Below are 24,749 nucleotides of genomic sequence, written 5' to 3'. Positions count from 1 at the left end.
ATGGAGTTTGTTTTTTTCCCTGCTCTTTTAAATTTTTATTTTGAATCACTTAAAATTGTTTACATCAGTGATTCAGATAAAAGCATAGATGGCATGCATATCAGTTTCATGAATATTATAAATCTGAGAAGACCAGTTAAGTTGTTGGATGACAGTATGGGAATCCAAAATGATCTCAACAGGCTGGAACAGTGGTCCAAATTTAGTAAAATGAAATTTAATAATAAGTGTAAATTTTTACACTTGAGTTCAAAAAAGCAACTTCACAAATACAAGATGTGGGGGTGGGGGGTGGGGAAGCATGGCTAGATAGCAGTTCATCTGGAAAAGATCTGAGAGTTTAGTGGATTGTACCCTCAATGTCAGTTTTCTCTCCCAGTCAGCTTTATTATTATAGTCAACTATCCATCTTAAAGAATATCCTAAACTCCACTGAGAGGAAGTAGTCTGATGATGAGAGACTCTAGTCCTACTGGACTCTTTCCTGGTCAGACCACATCTGGCTTGGCTTTAAATTCTGAGTCTAGAATAGACATTGATAAACTGAAGAACATTCAAAGGAGGGTGAATAGGGTGGTGAAAGGCTTGAGAAGTCATACCATGTTATAGTTGAGAGAAATGGGAGCCATTAGTCGATAGAAGGTAAAATTTAAGGTAGCTGTGATATTGTTCCTTGGATATTTGAAGAGCTGTTATTTGGAAAGGGGATCCAATTCATTCTGTCTGCCTCCACCTCCTGGGTATCCCAAACTTGATTGCAAGTGTGAGTTGGTGAAGTAGTCCTAGAAGTTCTATATGACATTCTAGCTTTTCTGGACTTATAAGTTCTTTACACTACTTCTTTTACCACATGAATGAGAGTTACTTGGGTCCACAGAAAACAGCTGAAAGTGAAATGGAACAGGTTCCCATATCTAAATTTTTCAGTCATGTCTGACTCTTTGTGACCCTGTTTGGGGTTTTCTTGGCAAAGATTCAGGAGTGGTTTGCCATTTCCTTCTCTAGCTCATTTACAGATCATCAACTGAGGCAAATGGGGTTAAGTTGCCTTACCCAGAGTCACATGGGTAAGTATCTGAAGCCAGATTTGAAGTCAAGAAGATGTCTTCCTGATTCCAGGTCTGCTCTATCCACTGTTCCACCTAGCTATTAGCCTATATCTATATTCCCTCTTACATTTGAGGCACACAGCTAGTAAGTGTCAAGCGTCTGAGGCCGGATTTGAACTCAGGTACTCCTAATTCCAGGGCTGGTGCTCTATCCACTGCGCCACCTAGCTGCCCCGAGGCCAAATATTTTTATGATAAACTAACATACCCACACAGAGGAATACACAGAATTTACATATCAATGACGTTTATTGAAGGATAGACTTCACAGGTAGTGGGGTCTCTGGAAGACTTAAAATGAATTGAGACATTGCCTAATCTATACTGGCTTTATACTAGATGAGTAGCAGTACTATAGAGGCCTGAGGTTTCAGGTCAGCCATATGGGGTGATGATGGCTGATACAGGTTTCAGTACCAAAGATGAGAAGGTGAGGTTGCATATGTGAGATGCCAATGCCGTTGAGGAATAATGATTAGAGGAGAGGGAGTGTGGACTTCAAAGTTGGCTCACCAGCTTTTCCTTTATGTACAGAAAGAAGGTCCCATGTCTGATATAAATCAAAAAGGACTCTAGGTCAGTGATTGACTAGATGAGATTGTAAAGATGTAGGATCAGAAGGCTCATCATTTATATCTCTGCAGAATTCAGAAACTTGTCATCTATAGGAACGAAGGTGCTAAAAGAAACTATTTCATTTGTGCTAAGCTGAACTGAGCATAATTTTTAAAAATAATTTTTATTTATTTTGAACTTAAATACATAAAAACCAAAAAAAGAGAACATTCCCATGTACACAGCACAACCTAAAAAGGGGATTCACGATAAAACCATGAATTTACATTTCATACCATTTCCTTTTTTAAAAAAACTATAAGGGGGCAACTAGGTGGCACAGTGGATAGAGCACCAGTCCTGGAGTCAGGAGTACCTGAGTTCAAATCCTGCCTCAGACACTTAACACTTACTAGCTGTGTGACCTTAGGCAAGTCACTTAACCCCAATTGCCTCATTAAAAACAAAACAAAACAAAACAAAACAAAACCTATAGAATAAGTACTTTCCGGGGCAGCTAGGTGACGCAGTACATAAAGCACTGGCCTTGGATTCAGGAGGACCTGAGTTCAAATCTGACCTCAGACACTTGACACTTACTAGCTGTGTGACCCTGGGCAAGTCACTTAACCCTCATTGCCCTGCAAAAAAAAAAAATTTAAAAAAACAAAAACAAAACAAAAAGAATAAGTACTTTCAAAGCTACTCTGCCTTTTATGCTTCTACAATTTCTTTTGTTCTCTGCTGTGCACTTTTTTGGGTGGTTTTGTTTTTGTTTTTTGCAAGGTAATGGGGGCTAAGTGACTTGTCCAGGGTCACACAGCTAGTAAGTGTCAAGTGTCTGAGGCCGAATTTGAACTCAGGTCCTCCTGAATCCAGGACTGGTGCTTTATCCACTGCACCACCTAGCTGCCCCTCTGCTGTGCACTTTTTATATTTTTGCCATTCCCTCTCCCACCCTCTGTCCCAGAGACTGCTACCATCAGAGGCAAATATGTATATGTGTGTATGTACATATGAATTTTATGCATCTATCAATTTTTCCTTTGGAGGCGTACTATTTTCTTTCATAGTTAGTTTGGGTATTTATAAAATTCAAAATGACTTATTCACTCAAAGTTGTTATTAAAACAGTATTGCTATTACTGAATAAACATCCTGGTTCTGCTCATTTCACTTCATTCTTTCATGCAAGTCCTTCCATGTTTTTCTAAAATCAAGTTCGTCATTACTTATATATATATATATAGCACAGTAGTATTCCATCCCAATCATATTCCACAATTTATTTAGCCATTCCCCAATTGATGGGCACACTGGCAATTTCCAGTTCTTTGACACCACAACAAGTTGCTACAAATATTTTAGAACATACACGTTTTCCCTTTTCCCTAATCATCTTGGGAAACTGACCTAACGGTGGTGTTGCTAGGTCAAAGGGTATAAGGCAGCTTAGTAACTCTGAGCATAATTCCAGATTGCTCTCCAAAATGGTTGGATCAACTTACAGTTCCACTAACAATGAATTAAATGTCCCAATTTTTCCACATCCCTTCCAACATTTGTTGCTTTCTGTTATCATTTTAGCCAATCTGATAGGTGTAAAGAGAGACCATGGGGTAGTTTTAATTTGCACTTCTCTAATAATGATTTAGAGCATTTTTTTTTATTACTATAAATTGTTTTGATTTCTTCATCTGAAAACTGCCTGTTCATATCTTTTGACCATTTATCAATTGGGGAATGACTCATTCATATAGATTCAACAAAGCTCTTCATATATTTGAGATATGAGACCTTTATCTGAGAAACTATAAATTTTTTTCTCAATTTTCTGCTTTCCTTCGGATCTTGATTACATTTGTTTTATTTGTACAAACCCTTTTTAATTTAATGTAATAAAATTATTCATTTTAGACCTCAATGCTTTCTATATCTTGTTTATTCATAAATTGTTCACCTGTCCATAAGTCTGATAGGTAATATGTTCCCTGTTCTTCTAATTTTCTTGTAATATCTTCTAATGGTATCTTCTAATTTTCTTGTAATATCTTCCTTTATATCTAGGTTATGTATACGTTTTGACCTTATCTTGCTAAATGGTTTAAGATATTGTTCTATGCCTAATTTCTTCCAGACCACTTTCTAGCTTGCATAATGATTTTTATCAAATAATGAATTATCCCCCAAATTTAAGTCTTTGCACTTGTCAAACATAAGGTTACTTATAGTCATTTGCTGCTGTATATTGTATGTCTACTTTTCCACAGATCTACCTTTCTAGTATCAGAGAATGTGATAATTATTGCCTTATAATATAGTTTAAAATCTGGTACTGCTAAACTCCTTCCTTTACATTTTCCCCATTATTTCCTTTGATATTCTTGACTTTTTGTACTTCCAAATGAATTTTGTTACTATTTTTTCTAACTCAGTAATTTTTTGGTAATTTAATTGGGATGGCAATGAAAATACAGATTACTTTAGGCAAAATTGTAATTTTTTTTTGTTGCAGGGCTATGGGGGTTAAGTGACTTGCCCAGGGTCACACAGCTAGTAAGTGTCAAGTGTCTGGAGCCGGATTTGAACTCAGGTATTCCTGAATCCAGGGCCGGTGCTTTATCCACTGCACCACCTAGCTGCCCACCAAAATTGTAATTTTTATTATATTGGCCCTGCCTACCCATGAACAATTAATATTTCTCCAGTTACTTAAATCTGATTTTATTTGTATAAATTAAAAAAAATAATTTTGTTTATATAGTTCCTCGGTTTGTTTTGGCAGGTGTACTCACTCCCAAGTATTTTATACTGTCTACAATTATTTTAAATGGGGTATGTCTTACCATCTCTTCTTCTTTTGGGGGGGGTATTTAATTTTTTTTTCCGTTTTTTTGTTGTTTTTTTTTTGGTGAGGCAATTGGGGTTAAGTGACTTGCCCAGGGTCACACAGCTAGTGTTAAGTGTCTGAGGCTGGATTTGAACTCAGGTCCTCCTGAATCCAGGGCTGGTCCTTTATCCACTGCGCCACCTAGCTGCCCCTTTTTTCCGTTACATGTATAGACAGTTCTCAACTTTTGTTTATACAAGCTTTACAATTTCAGATTTTTCTCCCTCCCTCCTCTCCCTCCCCCCCTCCCCTAGACAGCAGGTAATCTGATATAGGTTTTATATATATACACACACACACATACATATACACACACATATATACACATGTATACATATAGAATAAAATTAAACATATTTCTGCATTAGTCATGTTATAAGAGAAAAATCAGAGCAATGAGGAAAAACCTCAAAATAGAAAAATAACAGCACCAAAAACAGTTGTTTTTTTTTCCCCTGGATTTGGAGATCCTCCTGCATCATGAATTCCCTGGAACCCTTCTGTATCATTGCATTGGTGAGAAGAATCTAGTCCATCACAGTAGGTCAACACACAATGTTGATACTGTGTACGATGTTCTTCTGGTTCTGCTCATCTCACTCATCATCAGTCCACGCAAGACCCTCCAGGTTTCTCTGAACTCCTCCTGCTCATCGTTTCTTACAGCACAATAGTATTCCATTACGTTATACCACAACTTGTCCAGCCATTCCCCAATTGATGGGCATCCCCTCAACTTCCAATTCCTTGCCACAACATAAAGAGCAGCTATAAATATCTTTGTACATATGGGTCCTTCTCCCCTTTCTTTGGGAAAAACACCCAAAAGTTTACCATCTCTTCTTACAGGGTTTTGTGGGTGGCGATCTATATATAGGAATACTGATGATTTGTGTGGGTTTACTTTATATCTTGAGAGGTGAGCATTATTATAAATTTGGAAGTAGAGAGAAATCTTCCCAGTAGGTCAGAGATATAAGACAAAATAGTAAAATCGCAATAAATTTCCTAAGTGGAAAAACAAAGTATCTTTCCATTACCAAGGAAATGACCTGGAGTCATATGCTCTGGGGAGTGGGCATTGGGTAGGAAGAGGTGGAGGAGGAAATAATAGAGTCTTTGCCCAAAATAGTTTGAACTCTCCCTTGGTATTCTATTTGTGAATGTTGACAGTTGGGAGAAAACTTAAGGTTTCTAATGCTAGGGAGAAAAGAACTCACCTTTTACAAATAGCTTTGTATAATATGTATGTATGCATGCATGCATGCATGCATGTATGTATGTGCTTGTGTGCCTGTGGGGGTCTGTATGTATGCATATATGCATTCACTAGCAAACAATATCAATTTGCATTCATAGTGGAAGGTATTTTGTAGGTGTAAAAATCTTAGAGTGGGGGCAGCTAGGTGGTGCAGTGGATAAAGCATTTGCCTTGGATTCAGGAGGACCTGAGTTCAAATCCAGCCTCAGACACTTGACACTTAACTAGCTGTATGACCCTGGGAAAGTCACTTAACCCTCATTGTTCTGCAAAAAAAAAAATAAAAATCTTAGAGTAGGGGCAGATAGGGGGCAAAGTGGATAAAGCACTGGCCCTGGATTCAGGAGTACCTAGTTCAAATCCGGCCTCAGACACTTGATACTTAACTAGCTGTGTGACAGTGGGCAAGTCACTTAACCCTCATTGCCCTACCAAAAAGACGAAAAAAAAATCTTAGAGTGACTATCTTCATATTGTGAATAGGGGTATAGAAGTACAACTCAGCCATTATGGAATGTATTGTCATACTTTGTTGAGACTAAAATAATGTTCTATAATGTGATTTTTTTTGTTTGTTTTTTTGTAAAGGCATTGTTGATACAAAAGAAGTAGACTCCTTAAAATTCCCATTCAACAATCATGAAAGATCCATTATAGCCACATTTTCTAACATTTTATTTAGATCCTTAAGTTTATATATTTTATATATATATATATATAATTTTTTTTTTGCGGGGCAATGAGGGTTAAGTGACTTGCCCAGGGTCACACAGCTAGCAAGTGTCAAGTGTCTGAGGCCAGATTTGAACTCAGGTCCTCCTGAATCCAGGGCTGGTGCTTTATCCACTGTGCCATCTAGCTGCCCCTTATTTATATTTTTATGAGATTTGTCAGAAAGAAGAATGTTAAAGCCACCTGTAATTATTTTCTTATTCTTTAGGTCTTATTTGAATGCAATGCTGAATATGTTAGAAGTGTTTAAATAACAAAATCTCAGCAGAGTTGGTGTGTGGCATTTCTAGTACATATATACATTCCACCAGGAATAGATATCATTAACTTTATACCATACTTGTTCAAGTTTGGAAGAGAGCCACACCTACCTAATGAGATACTCTGGAGTGTCAGAAGATGGAAAAGATGAAAATACTCAACGTTTCTCAGCTAATGGAGAGGCTAAAAGTAGCCTGCCAACTAGCTGTCACTTCTAATTATAAGAACTCTGGCAGAAACAAGTAATGGTATCTTGCCTGAGTCTGTCATTAAGATCTTCAATAAGGAGATAGTATTGCTAAGAAACACTGATGTTTGGGGCAGCTAGGTGGCATGGTGGATAAAGCACTGACCCTGGATTCAGAAGCACCTGAGTTCAAATGTGGCCTCAGACACTTGACACTTACTAGCTGTGTGACCCTGGGCAAGTCACTTAATCCTTATTGCCCTTCGGGGGTGGAGGGGGGGGAGAAAGAAAGAAAAGAAAAAAAAGAAACAGTGATGTTCGAGGGACACACAGATTAGCAGAACAGTGGGAAATTTAGGCCATACCAAGTTGTTGAGAGATTGGGTAACTTTCTTGTTTACAGAATTGCCACAAACACTGGCAGTGAAGATAGGAGAGTTACATGGACTGTCTGATGAACAAGTCAAGAGAAGTGATAGGCATTTACCTCAGTGGATTCTATGTAAAAGAGACCATCAATTGTACAAGGACTGTCTAAACTGGATAACAATTCATAAAGTAACATTTCCATTGGAAAAAAACCAAACACTGTGTACTTTTTTTAATTTTTTGGTCGGGCAATGGGGGTTAAGTGATTTCGCCAGGGTCACACAGCTAGTAAGTGTTAAGTGTCTGAGGTCACATTTGAATTCATGTCCTCCTGAATCCAGGGATGGTACTTTATCCACTGCACCACCTAGCTGCCCCCAAACACTATGTACTATTTACCTAACCCTGCCTCAAATTGAGGAGAATCCTAATTCTGACAAGGGGAGAAGGACTAGCTGTAGAGACAACCCACAGAGTGTGGAAATGTTGGCCCTTCACCAAGTTCAGGTGTAAAAAATGAAGGACTTTGGTTGTGAAGAGTATGAAAATTGGCTTGGTATGTGAGGTCTAGGGACAGAAAGGTCACCAAGGAGGTTATAGGTCACACGTAAAACCAGGTGACAACACTAGAAACTATCCAAAGAAGTACGCCTTGGATATAATTGCATATATATGTTTGATTTGTGCTCTTGCTTTATTATTTGTGGCTGTTAACATGTTGTCTGTGCCAATATAATACCATAACTCCTGTCAATTCACTGTTTTGCTGCCTGTTGGCATGTATGCTAATGCTTATTGTGAAATTTAAAATTGGATATTAGATCATAAATCTCCCCTACTTAACTTTTCCCTTAATTTATCTCCCAGACTAGTAAATGGAAGAAGCTTCTGGTTTTCTAGATAGAGCCTTTATTGTATATAAGGTGTTGTTGATTAGAAGGATAGGAAAGTAGAAATACAGTAGAAATCATCTTAAATCTAGGCTTAGTCTATATTTCTTATAAAAACTCACCAAACCAAAAAAGGCCACCTTTGGAGTGAGGGAGACCGTCTGTGCTGCGCCGCCAGGAGTCCCGCCAAGCAGGCAAAAAGGCCTACTCTGCTTCTCTCCACCCCGGAAGTAAAAAAACCCGGCAGGCAGTCTGACATGCGCAGCAGGCGGACTGTACATCTCCTCCCCAAAAGGGTGGTCCTTGAAAAACTGGCGTCTTTCAGTTATCCTAACCGACTGTTAAAAACTTTCATATTTTACCACATTATGCATGTTTTGTTCCTTTTTAGGTCTATCCATACTACTATTACTGGTTTTGTTTTGCCATTATGAAACAGAATGGAAAAGCATTTTATTAAACAGTTACTGAGCACTGTACTAAGTCCCTTCTCTCAAGGAACTTAAATCTTAATTAGGGAAGATAAAAATAAAGGAAGGTTTAGCTTCTAGAGGATGAAAGGGCCTGGCAGGCAAAGCTACAGGGTTATGATTATACTTTATAAGATGACTATACTTTAAGCAGCTAGGTGAGCACCAGCACTAGACCTGGAATCAAGAAGACCTCAGTTGACACGTAGCTTCAGACACTCTTTGTTTAGCTACTGTTTTTTTTGCCATCTCCAGTCTCTTGCTGGGCTAGGTGTTAACCTAGGATTGGCAGCAGCTTTATTCTCTTTGACCTCTTGCTCTCTCAAATCTGACATCCCACCAGGGAGGAGAGATGGGAGCAGTTTGATTCTTCTGCTTGACAGTCTTTGCCAGCTCAGGTCAAGGTTCCCTAAGGGAGGGTGCCCAACTTTGCTATGGTAATCACATCTGTTACAATTTCTGGGGTTCTTGTTAGGTCTCCTGCAGATGAGTGGCTGGGAACAAAGCTATGGAGACAGTCTATGTCCTAGGGGCAAGTTCAATCATAAAATACAGATATAGATCATTATATAAAATATTCCAAGGGTAGGATTGGTCAAAGGTCACAGTCGGGGTCACCTGGATTCCTCATTGCGGCTGAAAATGACTTCTTTTCACTTGTGAGAATACAGTTCCACAACATTCAATAAACTCAGGATTACAAATAAGGTTCTTTTAAAAGAATAATCTTCATCCTTTACAGATGAGGTTCAGATAAAAGTTAAAGCAGTTCCATCAAGAAAGAAGTCCTCTCTATTCTTTTTCTGGGCTACCAGGTGGTGAAATGGGCAGAGAGGTGGTGCAGTGAATAGAGTGCCAGGACTGGAATCAGAAGACTGGAGTTCAAATCTGGCTCCAGACAGTTACCAGCTGTGTGACTGTGTGCAAGTCACTTTACCCTGTATGCCTCAGTTTTCTCATCTGTCAAATGAGCTGGAGAAGGAAATGACAAACCACTCTAGGATCTGTGCCAAGAAAACCCCAAATGGGGTCACAGAGAGTTGGACACAAGTGAAATGACTAAACAACAAAGGTGGTAAAATCGATAGAGTGATAGATCCGGGGTCAGGAAGCCCTGAGTTCAAATGCAGCCTAGACACTTTAGTGGTGTATGATCCTGGACAAACCACTTATCCTCGGTCTCAGTTTCCTCATCTGTCAAATGGAGAAAATAACACCTATCTTGAAAGTTGTTGAGAGGATAAAATGAGAAATATGTGGGGCAGCTAGGTGGCGCAGTGGATAAAGCACCGGCCCTGGATTCAGGAGTTCAAATTCGACCTCAGACACTTGATACTTACTAGCTGTGTGACCCTGGGCAAATCACTTAACCCTCACTGCCCCGCAAAAAAAAAAAAAAAAAAGAGAGAGCGCGAGAGAGAAATATGTAACCCCATATTGCAAAGCTTAAAGTAGCATATAATTGCTATTACTATTTGCCCTTTGCAAACTTAAAATGTTACATAGATGCCAGTTGTTATTTCTCAATAATCATTATTTCTCAATGATCTCCGCCCCATAATACAACCCGTTCTAGTAACAGAAGAACACATCCAAAAGACTCTCTGACTGGGAACCTATTGTCCACCGTCTCGGGTCTGCGACGGGCCCGTTTCTCCAGGGCCCATTTCTCCATGGCCCGTTTCCGGCTCCGGCTGGCAATTTCCGCTAGACTGCACACGGGAGGAGATGTGAGCTCGCTGCTCGGATCTTGCACTAGTGTTGCTGCCGCCGGCGGCGTCATGGCATCGGCCGAAGTCCCGACTCCGGTCCCGGTAGTGGAACTGGGCTTCGCCGTCGAAGCGCCGGGGTGGCGCCTGCGGAGCGAGCAGTTCCCCAGCAAGGTGGGCGGGAGGCCGGCGTGGCTTTCCGAGTGTGGCCTTCCGGGCCCGGCGGAGCTCGCCTGCCCGCTGTGCCGCCGGCCGCTCGCCTTCCTGCTGCAGCTGTACGCACCGCTGCCGGATCGCGCCGACGCCTTCCACCGCAGCCTCTTGGTCTTCTGCTGCCGGGAGCCCCCCTGCTGTGCCGCCCTCCGAGGTCAGGGTCCGCTCGCCCTCCCCGCCCCGCCGACCGCGGCCTCCTCCCGCCCCCCGTCGTCAACTCCACCCAGGCAGGGCAGGCCGACCCCTTGGTGAATAATGCCTGCCCTCTTTGGTGAATAATGCCTGCCCTCCTTGGGCTTGCCGAGAGAGAGTGCAGCGAGTGAGGGAAGGGGAAGCCGGGGCAAGCCCGCTCTTAACGGTTATTACCTCCTTTGATCCTCGGAACAACCCTAGGAGGTAGGTGCCGTTATTATTCCCATTTTACAGGCGAGGAAACGGAGGCAAACAGGGTCAAGTGACTTGCCCAGGGTCACAGTGTATGAAGCCGAACTTGAACTAGGCCTTCCTGACTCCAGGAGCGAGCCGCCAGCTGTCCCAGAGGGAAGGGAGACGTGGGAAAAAATAGGAGAGATGGCTGGAAGTCCTGCGGTGTGTGCGTTTGGGGAAGGAGGTTGGAAGGAAGATGATTTAGAGTTCAAGTGTTTTTAGCTATTTCCCAGTAGCCCCTGCTTTCTTTACCCCCCAACCCCCGCTTTCCTTTTTCTAATATGTTTTCTTGCTCCTTTAAAAATTTCCCTTTGATTCCCCTCTACTCCCTTTTTGAATTTTGGCGTGTTTAAAAAAAAAAAGCTCCTTTGTATTGAGAGCTCAGAAGTACAAAGGACAGTTATTAGCTTCACTTTATAAGTGAAGAAACAGACCCAGAAAAATTAAACGAGCTGGCAGAGGCAGTATTACAGTGAAGATGGGGGCAGCTAGGTGGTGCAGTGAATATAAAGTTCGGGGCCTGGAGACCTAAGACCTGAGTTCAAATTTGACCTCACACGCTAATTAGCTCTGTGACCCTGGGGAAGTTACTTAATCTCTTTGGCTCTGTTTCATCATCTGCAAAATGGGGATAATAGTAGCATCCAATTCCTAGTGTGGTTGTGATCAAATGAGATAATAATTGTAAACCCTCTTGCACATAGTGTTGTAGAAACTATAGTTATTATTGTTAAATCTCTTCATTGTTAGTGTGTGCTGTGTTTGATTGTGTAGGGCATATTATCTCTTTTCAAGTGTTTGAAAGGCTGACACGAAAGAAGGGTTATATTCTGTTTGGCCTCAGATAACAGTATTAATGATGATAATAACATCACGTTTATTTAAGGTTTACAAAACCCTTTAGAAATACTATTTAATTTGAACCTCACAAGAAGCCTTTGAAGTAGGTACTGTTAATACCCCAATTTTACAGATGAGAAGCTAAGTTGAGAGAGACTAAGTCATTTGCCCAGGATAAAACATGATTAAGGGGCAGCTAGGTGGCACAGTGAATAGAGCACCAGCCCTGGAGTCAGGAGTACCTGAGTTCAAATCCGGCCTCAGACACTTAACACTTACTAGCTGTGTGACCCTGGGCAAGTCACTTAACCCCAATTGCCCTGCAAAAACAAAAAACAAAAAAAGACCCATGATTAAATATCCTAAGGAAGAATTTAAACCTAGATGTGCCTGTTTCATGCATGGCTTTTATCCACCAGTTTGGATTAACTCCTCAGAGTATAAACCTACAAATAGTGGGTGTAATATGCCACAGAGAAGCAAATTTAGGGTTAGTTACAAAATATCTATGGAACTAAATATATGGGCATGATTGGAGCACTATGTGGAAGATGTTTTGCAGAGGAGAAAGACTGGAGGCAGGAAGACCAATTAGAAATCTATTGCAGTAGTCCAGGTAAGGTTGTGGTATGAATGGAGAGAATGAGACAGATGAGAGATGTGGTGGAGGTAAAATTCATTGGATAGATGTGTAGGGGTGAGTACAAGGAAAGAGGGCCTGAAAGGATAGTGATTTCATTTATGCAAATCAGGAAATTTAGGAGGATGAGTTTAGGGTAAAAGGTGTATTTTAGACTTGCAAAGTTTCAGATATCTCTGGAACACATAGGTAGAGATGTCCAGTAGGCAGTGATGGGTCCAGGACAGAACCCTAAGATACACCCACATCAAGATTGGGGCGGGGATGTTGATGTTTTAAAGGAGTTTGAAAAGAATCAGTGAGGTAGGTGGGAAGAGAACCAGGGAGGAGAGAGCCAGAAGATGCAGTGGTCAGCAACTTCAAATACTATAGAGAAGTCAGGGAGGATGAGGACTAAGAAAAAGATTTTTCTAATTCTTATTTATGATTTGTGCCATGTTCATGTTTACAGCTAGAAAGTAAAAGAGATGGGATTCATATCCAGATATCTCTTGACTCAAGTCTAATGCTGTCTCTGGTAGATCATACTGCTTCTGCTAGAAAATAGAAGATATTTTTCTTCCATTTTTTAAATAGTTCAAACTGATAGACAAGTTATTCATTATGTTGAACTGAAATTTGCCTCCCCTAAAAAATTACCACTTGTTCCTTTCTGCATTTTATGGAATCTAGGAGTTGGAAAGGATCCTCAAAGATTATCTTGTCTAGTCTGTGCTTAAGCAGAAATTCCCACCAACATATTTCTAAAAGGTTGCCCAGTAAGCATCATTTCCGTTTAAAAAATCAGATCAAATGGGGGGTGAGGGGGGCAATCAAATTACATCTGATAAACAAGTGAAATGGAAAACCCGCCTAAAAGGAATGTGCACAACAGTGTAACATTCCCAGTTACCTTTAGGCTAACCTGGAGGCAAGAACCTGTATTTTACTAACTGTGCTGCTGTTCAACCAAATTCTCCTTGTGGTCACTCAGTAACAGATAGCTTTGGCATTATGAGCAACTCCAGAAGCATTGAAGGAGCATCAGTGTTTTTGCCCTAACATCAGCTTCCCATGAATACTATAATTTTTCCTTTGACATAATTTAAAGAACCCCTTTTAATGGCATAGTATTTTTATGAATATCTTTTGATTATTTTCATTCTACTTTTCTAGTTTTTAGGAATCAGCTACCCAGGAAAAATGACCATTACCCTTATGAACCACCATCTGAAGAGCCACCGGATGAAGAAGATGATTCTCTAAGTCTACAGCTTCGATCTGGTGTTCATCTTTGTAGAGTTTGTGGCTGTTTGGGACCCAAAGTTTGTTCCAAGTGTCATAAGGCTCATTATTGTAGTAAGGATCACCAGATTCTTGATTGGAAATTGGGACATAAGCAGTCTTGTACAACATCAGGTAAATTAAATACTTTTAAAAAAAATTAATTTTCCAAGTAATTTTCCTTCAGCTCCCTATCATTCTGTTTTGTGGTTCTGAGTCTTCAATAGCGATGTCAAAAAAGATACTGTTTTTAAAAGATGAGCCACTGGGGTGTCCTTAATTTATTTATTTTTTCTTTTTTTGCTGGGCAATGGGGGGTTAAGTGACTTGCCCAGGGTCACACAGCTAGTAAGTCAAGTGTCTGAGGCCGGATTTGAACTCAGGTATTCCTGAATCCAAGGCCAGTTCTTTATCCACTGCGCCACCTAGCCGCCCCTCCTTAATTTAATTTTAAAAGTTAATTTAATTTTTAAATTTGTTTTTAAAATAAAATTTAATTGCTGTATTTTGTTTACATCATCCACATTTTGCCCTCTTCTCATCTCCCTCCTAGAGAGTCAAACCTTTTATGATAAAGAATTTTAAGAGGAAAAAAGAAAAGTTATATAAAACTAACCAAATATTGAAAAGTCGGATATTACACATAGTATTCTACATCTGTAGTCCCCCTTCTTTTGCAAAGAAGAGGGAGAAGGATATGCTTCCCTGTAAAATGACACTTTGTTAAAGCTGGGAGAGATGATTACTTTTTATGAAGTTTATCATATTATATCGTATGATGTGTTTTTGGTATCTTCCTGGAAATTAAGTACTTTCAGGATACATATCATTAATTGAAATATTAAAACATGAATGGAATTATCAGAAAACGTGTTAAAATTTCTGATAATATTCCTTAAGAATCTTGATGTTTAGGGGCAGCTAGGTGGCACAGTGGATAAAGCACCGGCCCTGGATTCAGGAGGATCTGAGTTTAAATCTGGCTTCAGACACTTAACACTTGCTAGTTGTGTGACCCTGGGCAAGTCACTTAACCCCCATTGCCCCCCCCCAAAAAAAGAATCTTGATGTTTAAAAATAGGTAAATCTCTTCCAAATCTTAATCTAGCATAGGTCAGAGGATTGAAAAGGGAGTCAGATACAGTTCTACCACATCCTTTTCTTCTTTTGTTTTGTTTTGTTTTTTTTTGCAGGCAATGGGGGTTAAGTGACTTGCCCAGGGTCACACAGCTAGTAAGTGTCAAGTGTCTGAGACTGGATTTGAACTCAGGTACTCCTGAATTCAGGGCCAGTGCCTTAACCACTGCACCATCTAGCTGCCCCCTTCATCCTTTTCTTCTAAGCCTTTGTTAGCATCCATTACTAGCATCTTCAGCATCCATCATTCCTGAACCCAACAAATAGTTTTAGTTGAAGGGCTATAGTATACAGATCATGAACTCCTTAAGAGGTCCACAGAGTCATTTTTCTGTTACCCTTGAGTTGATTGTCTATAACTTTACATGGTAACTAATGCAGATATATTCTTTTAGATAATTTGAATAGTGCAATCCCAGACCACAAGTTCCTTTTTCCGGAATATGAAATTGTAATAGAAACAGAAGAAACAGAGCCTGACAATGTTCCTGACTGCATTCCTGAAGGCCTGGAAAAGTGTGAAGAGTCAGAGCTTATAGGCAGTATGGGTAAGAAGTAAATTTTAAGAAGAAAGTTCATTCACAGATAAATAGACCATTATGTCAAAGATAATCTCATTATTATTAGGCAGACACGTGCAAACTGTAAGTGAAGGAAAAAGAAGGCTAACCTTCTGATTTCCATTCTGATTTCATTATGGAATAGGATGAAAGCAGAGGTAGTGTGGAATAGTGGATAGAGATATGACCTTAGGTTCAAGTCCTGCTTCTGGCATATACTTGGCTGTGTGATCCTGAGGAGGTCATTTAACTTCTCAATGATCTAGCCAGCATGCATTTTTAGAGGGAAGTTCTTTACTCAGAGCATTGGTGAAATCACAGGACCAGTCAAAATAAAAACAAAAAAAACCCCACCCAGGATAAAAGCACAGATGCACAAGATACCAGAAATTACTTTTTTTAAAGACATTAATAATAACTGATTATTTGGTTTCCTGGCCCTCAGTAATCCTTTTCACCTCAGACATCAGTGAGCTTTCTCATTAAACTAGGACTCCATACCTCCCTAGTAGGGAAGAAGAGTGCTAGCTTTCCTTCCATATACAGTCATTTCATTTGGCTCAGGTCCACGCCAAATGTCACTAATCTAGGCACTTCACTAAGCTACAGCCTATAAATAACAAATAACTTTGCAGATGAAAGAATATTATCTTTTCCCACTTAGCTTCCTTAGCTGTAGTTCAGCTTTGCAGTCTTTTGTAGCTTTATAGCAACAAAAGAACTTAACCCATTATACTCTGTATAACATATATTTATATATATAATCTATATAACATAGCTGTTAACATCAGGCAGAGAAGTGGCAGGAGAAGGTTTGTCAAGAAAATTTTAATCCGTTTGTTAATGGGAAGCATTTTCTAATTAATGGTGGCCATTATAGTAGTTAGACAGTTATACTCACCTATAGGAATTAGATGGTTTGTCTTAAGGAGTTTACCCTAATTTAGTCTATTCATACAACCCAACTTAATACCTTGAATATAACAGTTGCCAATGATTAAAATTTTTTTTTAATTGCCAATAATTTTAAAGAATAAGCCATTTTGGGGCAGCTAGATGGCACAGTGGTTAAAGCACCGGCCCTGAATTCAGGAGTACCTGAGTTCAAATCCGGCCTCAGACACTTGACACTTACTAGCTGTGTGACCCTGGGCAAGTCACTTAACCTCCATTGCCTGCAAAAAAACCCCAAAAAACCAAAAAAATTCAAGAATAAGCCATTTCAAGGTGATTTGAAAAGTATTAAATTTATGTTGAGAGTTCAGGTTTAAATCCAATTCTAGGGGATGTGGAGTTTAGAAAAAGGTGAATTTCCCAGCTACACAATGAAATAACACATTCAACAAAATTATATATAAAGTATTTGAAAGTTACATAATAAATTACATTTTTATAAGTATTTTTAAGCTACTATGATAAGAAAAGATTGTCAGTGCCAACCACATGTAATTTGAATTATAAATAACTTGAAGGCTGATTTGGTTTTAATTTTTTTCCTCTCAGAATATCAGGTTGCATTTAAATTCTGTTGGACTTGGGAATTTTGAATTCCTAAAAGCTTCCCTTCCCCCCCCCCCCATTCCTTTACTAAGAAATAAAAGTCATTGGGTATGGGTTTACTCATTTTTCATCTTCTTAGCTTAATATTCCTCCCTTTACCAATCCCATTTATCTCTTATTTTTGCTACCACAGAAAAGTGTGCCTGTAAATTTTTTTGTATATGTTCTTACATTTGTCTTGAGCCTCCAGAGTCATACAGCATATGTTGATTTTTTTATCATACGTCCAATAGTTTGACTAATTTAGCATTTTAATTTTTTGGTCATTTTTGCCATTCTGGTGGATGTGAGGAGACACCTCAGTTTGTTTCTTATTTGTGTTTTGGAGTCTTCTTCCATATTTTTGTTGATAGTTTTCAATTTTTTCATTTAAAAACTATTTGATGTCCTTTAAAGACTCTCTATTGGGAAATCATTGAATTCTTGCCCTGAGTATATGAATATGTCCAAATCTCTCCTATCTTGGAGGAAAAATTTTCTTTTACCTTGCTCCCACTCTGTAATCCTTTCTTCCTTTTACAGATTTTTTTGAACAGTTAGTCTACATGTGCTAACTCTTCTTTCTCACTGCACTGCAATAGCTCATGGTTGGACTGTTATAATAGCTCGCTAGATCTTTTTCCTTTTCCAATTCCTTTGGCACTCTTATGCCAGCCGGATGGTTCAGTGGATAGAGTGCTGGGCTGAGAGTCAGGAAGACCTGAGTTTTGATCTGTCTCAGGCATTTCATTAAGCTATCCTGATTTTGTTCTTGTATGGTAATGGCGAGACTGTAAATGCAGTAGCAGTTCAGTGTAAGTTAATTGTTCTGTTTCTTTATGTTATGTGTTAGTCTCTAGTCTCATGTGGGAAATTATAATACTTTTTAACTTGTACATAGCACTTTAAAGTTTACAATGTACAGACATTACCTCATTTGAGACCCTATAAGGCAGTGGCTATTATCATCTCCATTTTATAGAGGAGGAAACAGAGAGGGAAAGTGGTTTCTGCAGACAAGATATATTCACAAATGATCATACTAGAAGACAAGGGCCAGAGTCCATATGTTGCAAAGGAGATAACTTTCTCTCTGGGGTAATCAGCAAACTGAATGGAAGTAACATGTGAGCTGGATAAAACCTTCCTATTGAAGGCTAAGAGGCACTTCAGGTAGAGGTGATAGCACAAGGAAATGCTTAGAAGAGGGCAAGACAAATATGAGTTCAGGAAAACTGAGAAGACAAGTGAGCTAAATATTGACACAAGGGAATAATGATAAAGTTTAATATATAGAAGTTGTGACCACTTTATGAGAAGACTTGAATGACAAAACAAATCAAGACTACTTGGCAGGCAATAGGACATTATTATAGGTTTTCAGGCAAGAGGATGACAAGATCAGAGCTGCCTTTAATAATCACAGTGTCATTTGATCCTCATAAGATAAGTGCTATTATTATCATCATCATATTACAGATGAGGAAACAGAGACAGACAGAAATTAAGTGACTTGCCCAGGGTCATACAGTTAGCTTCTGATTTGAACCCAAATCTTCCTGACTCCATGGCCAGCACTATCCACTGCACAACCTACGTGCCTTACTTAAATGTTTAGAAATAAAGGAGATGTAAAAACAGAAGATGACACCATTAAAAAAAAAGATCTGAGTGCAGGAATGCTACTTTGAGTAGATTTACATTGATGTGGTATAGCAGGAAAGACCCCTGACAAGTTCCTCAGTCTCTGATGAGTGTCCTAATCTTAATCTGTAAAATAGGGATAATGTCGTTAGCAGTTACCTCCTAGTTAAGAAACTACTGGGTGAACTCAAGTGCTAAATAAATGGGCTATAATTGCTGCATATCTGCTGCTGGGAGAATTTATTTGTGACATTTGTTTGCTTCTTTCAGATGAAGCACTTGAGGCAGACTTGGATTCCATAGCAAAGCATGAATCTAGGGAAGATGAAATATTCCAGAAATTTAAAACTCAAATAGCTCTGGAGCCAGACCAGGTAAAGTCAACAAGGCAAAATTGCTGCTTTACTTACCTTAGAAAAATATTTTGTTTTCAGTACTTATCATAAAAGGTAAAATCCATCACAAGTATTTTTACAAAGGGCTGTGCCTTCATGGGCACCCTATGTAAACAATGCTCTGGTATGGTTATGTTGATTTTATTTTATTTTATTTTTTTGGTGGGGCAATGGAGGTTAAGTGACTTGCCCAGGCTCACACAGCTAGTAAGTGTCAAGTGTCTGAGGCCAGATTTGAACTCAGGTACTTCTGAATCCAGGGCCGGTGCTTTATCCACTCCCCCACCTAGCTGCCCCCGGTTATGTTGATTCTTTATGATTCATCATCTTTATAAAACATTTTTCTTCTTATGATGCCTGTGTATCATCGTATGATGGGGCTATGCAGTTTGCCTTTTTGGAAGGGAGAAGATAATTTACCCTCCATTTTTGTTCTGTCACTCATGGAACAATGTACCCTTCATTTTGTCTGACTTCTCTTCACCTTAAACATGCCAGCTACCTGAAAAAAGTCCACTTAAGTTTGTGTAAGGCCTATTCTAAAATATAATGAAACCCGGGCAACAAACTCAGAGGTGAGCAAGGGTGTAAGCGGGAGTGAGTTGAGAATATTCCTTCATATCAAAGTTCACTAGTCATCTCTGATGTTTGGATCCTGTGAGTGAAGTGTGTGATTTCTAGCTGTGTATTAATTTTCACAGCATCTTAGACCGGAACAACTGATATTTGGTAGAGTTGATTTATTAATGGGTTTTATCTTTATTTTTAGTCTTGTTCCATAGAGTGTTTCTTCTGACATTTGTTTAGTTTTTCTAATTTTGTTTCTTAATTTATCTGGCCAACCTTAAAAATATACCTTAAGTATAGGATGCTAAAGACCCAGAGAACTGCACTGGAAATGTATTCTCTTGAACCATAGGCTAGATTTGGACTGGATACTCAGCCTCTTTACTCACTGCTGTGCCAGCAGCTGCACTGAGCGGAATGCAAATTGTGATCAGTGGAGTAGGTGTGGAGTCACAGTGCCTTCATTCCTGATAAACTGGGTTGATTTATCAGCCTTCATGTTAGCAGCATATGCTTTGAGAAAGCATTACAACCGCATAATAATGGGGATTTTCTGGGAAATGGTATAGAGAACACTGCATCAGACCATTTCAGATAAATATTTCTGCCTTATTTAGGGGAACTTTCCAGAGCTCTGTAAACTTTCCAAAGCTATTTGTAAAACCACATTATTGATGAAAAATCTTTTCCTCTTAACTTTTTGTAGGATTTGTGAGTGATAATATGTTAGTAATTTAAGGACTTTGCTGTTTGATTTTAGATTCTTAGGTACGGCAGAGGAATTGATGCCATCTGGATTTCTGGTGAAAATATTCCTCAAGAACGAGATATTCCAAATTGCCCATGTGGTGCCAGGAGGATATTTGAATTCCAGGTAGGAGTTGTGACATCTTTCCTTGCCACATAAAAGGAATAGGTCCTCTATGGAACATTTATGAAAAGTCATAAATTGGAATCACATGGGATAAGGAAACAAAGGTGATCTGTATCATAGCGATGGACGTGGCTCTATCAGACTGTAAGGAGTGTTAGGTGTAAACAGGCAAAAGGACCTCTGTGTACAAAGATATTTATAACAGCTGTTTTTCACAGTGTCAGAGAACTGGAACCTGACAAACAGTTATAGTGTATGAATGAAATGGAACACTGTTTTGCTGGAAGAAAGGATGAAAGGGAAGATTTCAGAAAAACCTGGGAAGCCTTAGGAACTGATGCTGAGTGAAGTGAGCATAAGTAAGAAAGTAATTTATACAAAAACAACAGTATTCTGAAGATACACCTTTGATAGACTTAAAAATTCTTAAGCAACACAGTGACCACTCATGATTCCAGAGACCCATGAGAAAATACTTCTTGATCTATGGTACAGAATGAGACATGTTTTTTTAGACATGGCCAATGCAGAAACTAGTTTTGCTTGACTATGTATAGTCATTACAAGGATTCTTCTACCCTGCCCCCAATGGCTAGAGAGAATTGGGAGGGAGAGAACTAGATCTCTTTTTTAAAAAATCTAGATGTTTTTATATCATATGGACTAGTACCCATTAAAATTTATATGTATGGGAGCAGCTAGGTGGCACAGTGGATAGAGCACCGGCCCTGGAGTCAGGAGTACCTGAGTTCAAATCCGGCCTCAGACACTTAACACTTACTAGCAGTGTGACCCTAGGCAAGTCACTTAACCCCAATTGCCTCACTTAAAAAAAAAAATTATATGTATGTAGTAGAAATGCTCTGAAAACATAGTTTTGTTATTAGGTGGTGAATAGGGAATATTGTAAGAAGATTTTTAGGTAGGAATTTTACTTTTTCTATAAATCAACTTGAAACTGATTTAAAAAAAATTTTTTTTTTTTTTGGTGAGGCAATTGGGGTTAAGTGACTTGCCCAGGGTCACACAGCTAGTAAGTGTTTGAACTCGGGTCCTCCTGAATCCAGGGCTGGTGCTCTGTCCACTGTACCACCTAGCTGCCCCCCAAAACTGATTTTTAAAGCACTCGGTATCTTATTAAGTTGAAGTGTGTCTCTTAGTGGGTGATTTTGGAATTGCAGTGTTTTTTAGACTAACCAGTATGTGATCTATTATAGAACACAATTTCAAGTGGAACTATTGCCACAATTCTATCTTTTTACTCTTTTCTCAAAATCAATTGGTTATAGTTTTTGTATTCATTGTTATTAATCATACTCTTTATTAACATTAGAATGTTTATAAATTTTTAATTAAAAAAATACAAAAATTAATTTTTTTCATTCTCCCATGCCTCTGCCCCCAAGGGAGGGGAGGTGGAGGGATCAGAACCTTTGTAACAAGTATGCACAGTTATTAAAACTTAATTTTGGGGGCAGCTAGGTGATGCAGTGGATAGAGCACCGGCCCTGGATTCAGGAGGACCTGAGTTCAAATCCGGTCTCAGACACTTAACACTTACTAGCTGTGTGACCCTGGGCAAGTCATTTAATCCCAATTGCCCGGCAGAAACAAACAAAAAGCCCTTAATTTTTTCATTGACGATGTTTAAAAATGTGTCATTCTGTACCCTGAGTCAGGAAGTGCATAGCATCTTTCCTCATGGGTCCTCTGGAATCATAGTTGGTTATTGAGTTCCTAAGTCTTTCAAGGTAGATTCTTTTTAGTCTTCTTGTTATTGTATAAATAGTTCTCTTGGTTCTGCTTACTTGACTCTTATCTGTTCATATATGTCTCTGGTTTTCACCTTTAATTTCTTACATTTATATATATCATAACATGTTTAGTTGTTCCCCAAATGATAGGCATCTCCTTAAGATTCCAGTTCTTGGCTACCACAAAAAGCTGCTATGACTATATCTGTACACATGGGCCCTTTTCCTCTTTGATCTCTTTGGGTTTTAGTCCTAATAGTGGTATCACTGGATGAAAGAGTATGCATGGTTTAATGAATTTTAGGTTATAGTTCCAATTTTTATTATATTTTATTTTTTTTGTGGGGCGATGAGGGTTAAGTGACTTACTCAGTCAGGGTCACACAGCTAGTATGTGTCAGGTGTCTGAGGCTGGATTTGAACTCAGGACCTGAATCCAGGGCCAGTGCTTTATTCACTGTGCCACCTAGTTGCCCCCAGTTCCAATTTTTTTTACAGAATGACTGGCCTAATTCACAGCTTCATCAATGGTGCATCAATTTACCAGATTTCCTAAGGCCTCTACAACATTTGTCATTGTCCTTTTTTGTCAGCTTTGCCAGTCTGATGGATGTGAATTGGAACCTCCAGAGTTGATAATAATTTACATTTTTCGGGGTGGCTAGGTGGCACAGTGGATGGAGCACCGGCCCTGGAGTCAGGAGGACCTGAGTTCAAATCCGGCCTCAGACACTTGACACTTACTAGCTGTGTGACCCTGGGCAAGTCACTTAACCCCCATTGCCCCGCAAAAAACCCCACAAAAAAAAATAATAATTTACATTTTTCTGTTAACAAAGTAGAACATTTTTTTTATATGGCTATTGGTAGTTTGAATTTCTTTAGAAAACTGTCTCTTGCTATCCTTTGACCAATTGTAAATTGGGGTACCGTTAGTATTCTAATATTTTTATTTAACCTGTTAGAGCTATTTTCTTTTTTAAAGGGCATTGAGGGTTAAGTGACTTGCCCAGGGCCACACAGCTAGGTGTTAGAGCTATTTCAATTAAAAAACAACAACCAGGACAGATGATCTCTCCAGGACCTGTAGATTGTGAAGTGAGAAGTCACCTACTTACTTGGCCGCTCCTTCTCAGCAAACAGGCATATTAAACCGAGGGCCACATGGAAGTTGAGCCATAGAGGGGGCCAGGAAATTTGCTGAAAATGTCAGTTGCATAGTAACTATGATCTTTCTTAAAGAGTTTAATGAGTGGGGGCGGCTAGGTGGCGCAGTGGATAGAGCATGGGCCCTGGATTCAGGAGTACCTGAGTTCAAATCTGGCCTCAGACACTTGACACTTACTAGCTGTGTGACCCCAGGTAAGTCACTTAACCCCCATTGCCCCGAAAAAAAAAAAAAAAGAGTTTAATGAGTGAAGATAAAATTGATTAAAAATCAAGCTTGTTATAATTAGCTTTAATCTAAACAAGAACAGGGGTGGGGTGTATTATGCTCTAATTCTATGTTGTCTTTTCTCAGGTTATGCCACAGCTTCTAAATTACCTGAAGGCTGACAGACTGGGCAAAAGTATTGACTGGGGGACTCTGGCTGTATTTACCTGTGCAGAAAGCTGCAACTTGGGCACCAAGTACACAGAGGAGTTCATTTGGAAACAAGACTTTACAGACACAAATTAAAATCATGAAAGACAAATCTCTAGCTTGGTCACTTTGTAATCTCCACATTTTCAAATACCTAAACAATCTTTGTGCCTTTGTATACATTGATTGTAATGAGGAGAAAAGCAAATGTAGTAATCTACAACAGCTCCAGTGTCTGATGACAGGCTGATTGTGATGGGCACTTTAATGTACATGCTGATGTACCTGCCAAAATATGGCAGAGAACTTATGCTTAGCTCATAATCACATAATCAAGTATCAATTTATTGATGGTGATTTCTTGTTTTCATAATTAACAGTCTTTTCCCAAGCCCAGTACCATTTTTTACATACTCGATGACATATGATAATGCAGAGCCATGACTTTATCTTGGTAATGATTAGAACTCAGCTATTACCAACATCCAGTTTCTGGTGGGAATTGATAGGAATAATTGCATATGAGGTTGCTAATCACTTTATTCCTTAAGTTTAAGGTTGGATGTTTTGTTTTCCCCTTTGCCTTCTGTCATCTTTTCTGTTTCTTTTTTCTTATCTCCTTATTTCTCTTTCTGTTCTGTGTACCTCTCAGACACTAACACCTCCCTAAACCAATCCTTTTTGCCTTAACTGCCAGGAAGTTCAGAGCTAGGTTCAGTACTCTGCTAGAGTAACTTAGCATATCTGTTTCTTTTAATTGTTTAAAAAGTAAATATCTCATCTTTTGTATTAATGTATACATTGCCTCACACTGTCTCTGAAAGTAGCTGAACTATAAATCATAAATTTAAAAACATTCTAGCTTAGGCTTCATCCCCT

At 39.1% G+C, this 24,749-nt stretch overlaps 1 protein-coding gene across 2 annotated transcripts; it reads left to right on the top strand.

Moving 5' to 3' along the window:
• Positions 1 to 10,426: 10,426 nt before the first annotated feature.
• Positions 10,427 to 24,209, top strand: PDCD2 (programmed cell death 2). Of its 2 annotated transcripts, XM_043999677.1 has the most exons (6): positions 10,427 to 10,800; positions 13,708 to 13,950; positions 15,348 to 15,500; positions 18,966 to 19,069; positions 20,418 to 20,531; positions 23,808 to 24,209. In XM_043999677.1, exons 1-6 carry the CDS (start codon positions 10,506 to 10,508, stop codon positions 23,964 to 23,966), a joined length of 1,068 nt encoding a protein of 355 aa, XP_043855612.1. In that variant the 5' UTR covers positions 10,427 to 10,505; the 3' UTR covers positions 23,967 to 24,209. The 2 variants fall into 2 exon arrangements, with proteins under 2 accessions (XP_043855612.1, XP_043855613.1); XM_043999678.1 differs by lacking the exon at positions 15,348 to 15,500.
• The last annotated feature ends 540 nt before the right edge of the window (positions 24,210 to 24,749 follow it).

Source organism: Dromiciops gliroides, chromosome 4 (assembly GCF_019393635.1).
Source record: "Dromiciops gliroides isolate mDroGli1 chromosome 4, mDroGli1.pri, whole genome shotgun sequence".
NCBI classification, from domain to species: Eukaryota; Metazoa; Chordata; class Mammalia; order Microbiotheria; family Microbiotheriidae; genus Dromiciops; species Dromiciops gliroides.
The sequence above is the reverse complement of the archived record's forward strand: the minus strand, read 5'-3'. Positions and strand labels throughout refer to the sequence as shown.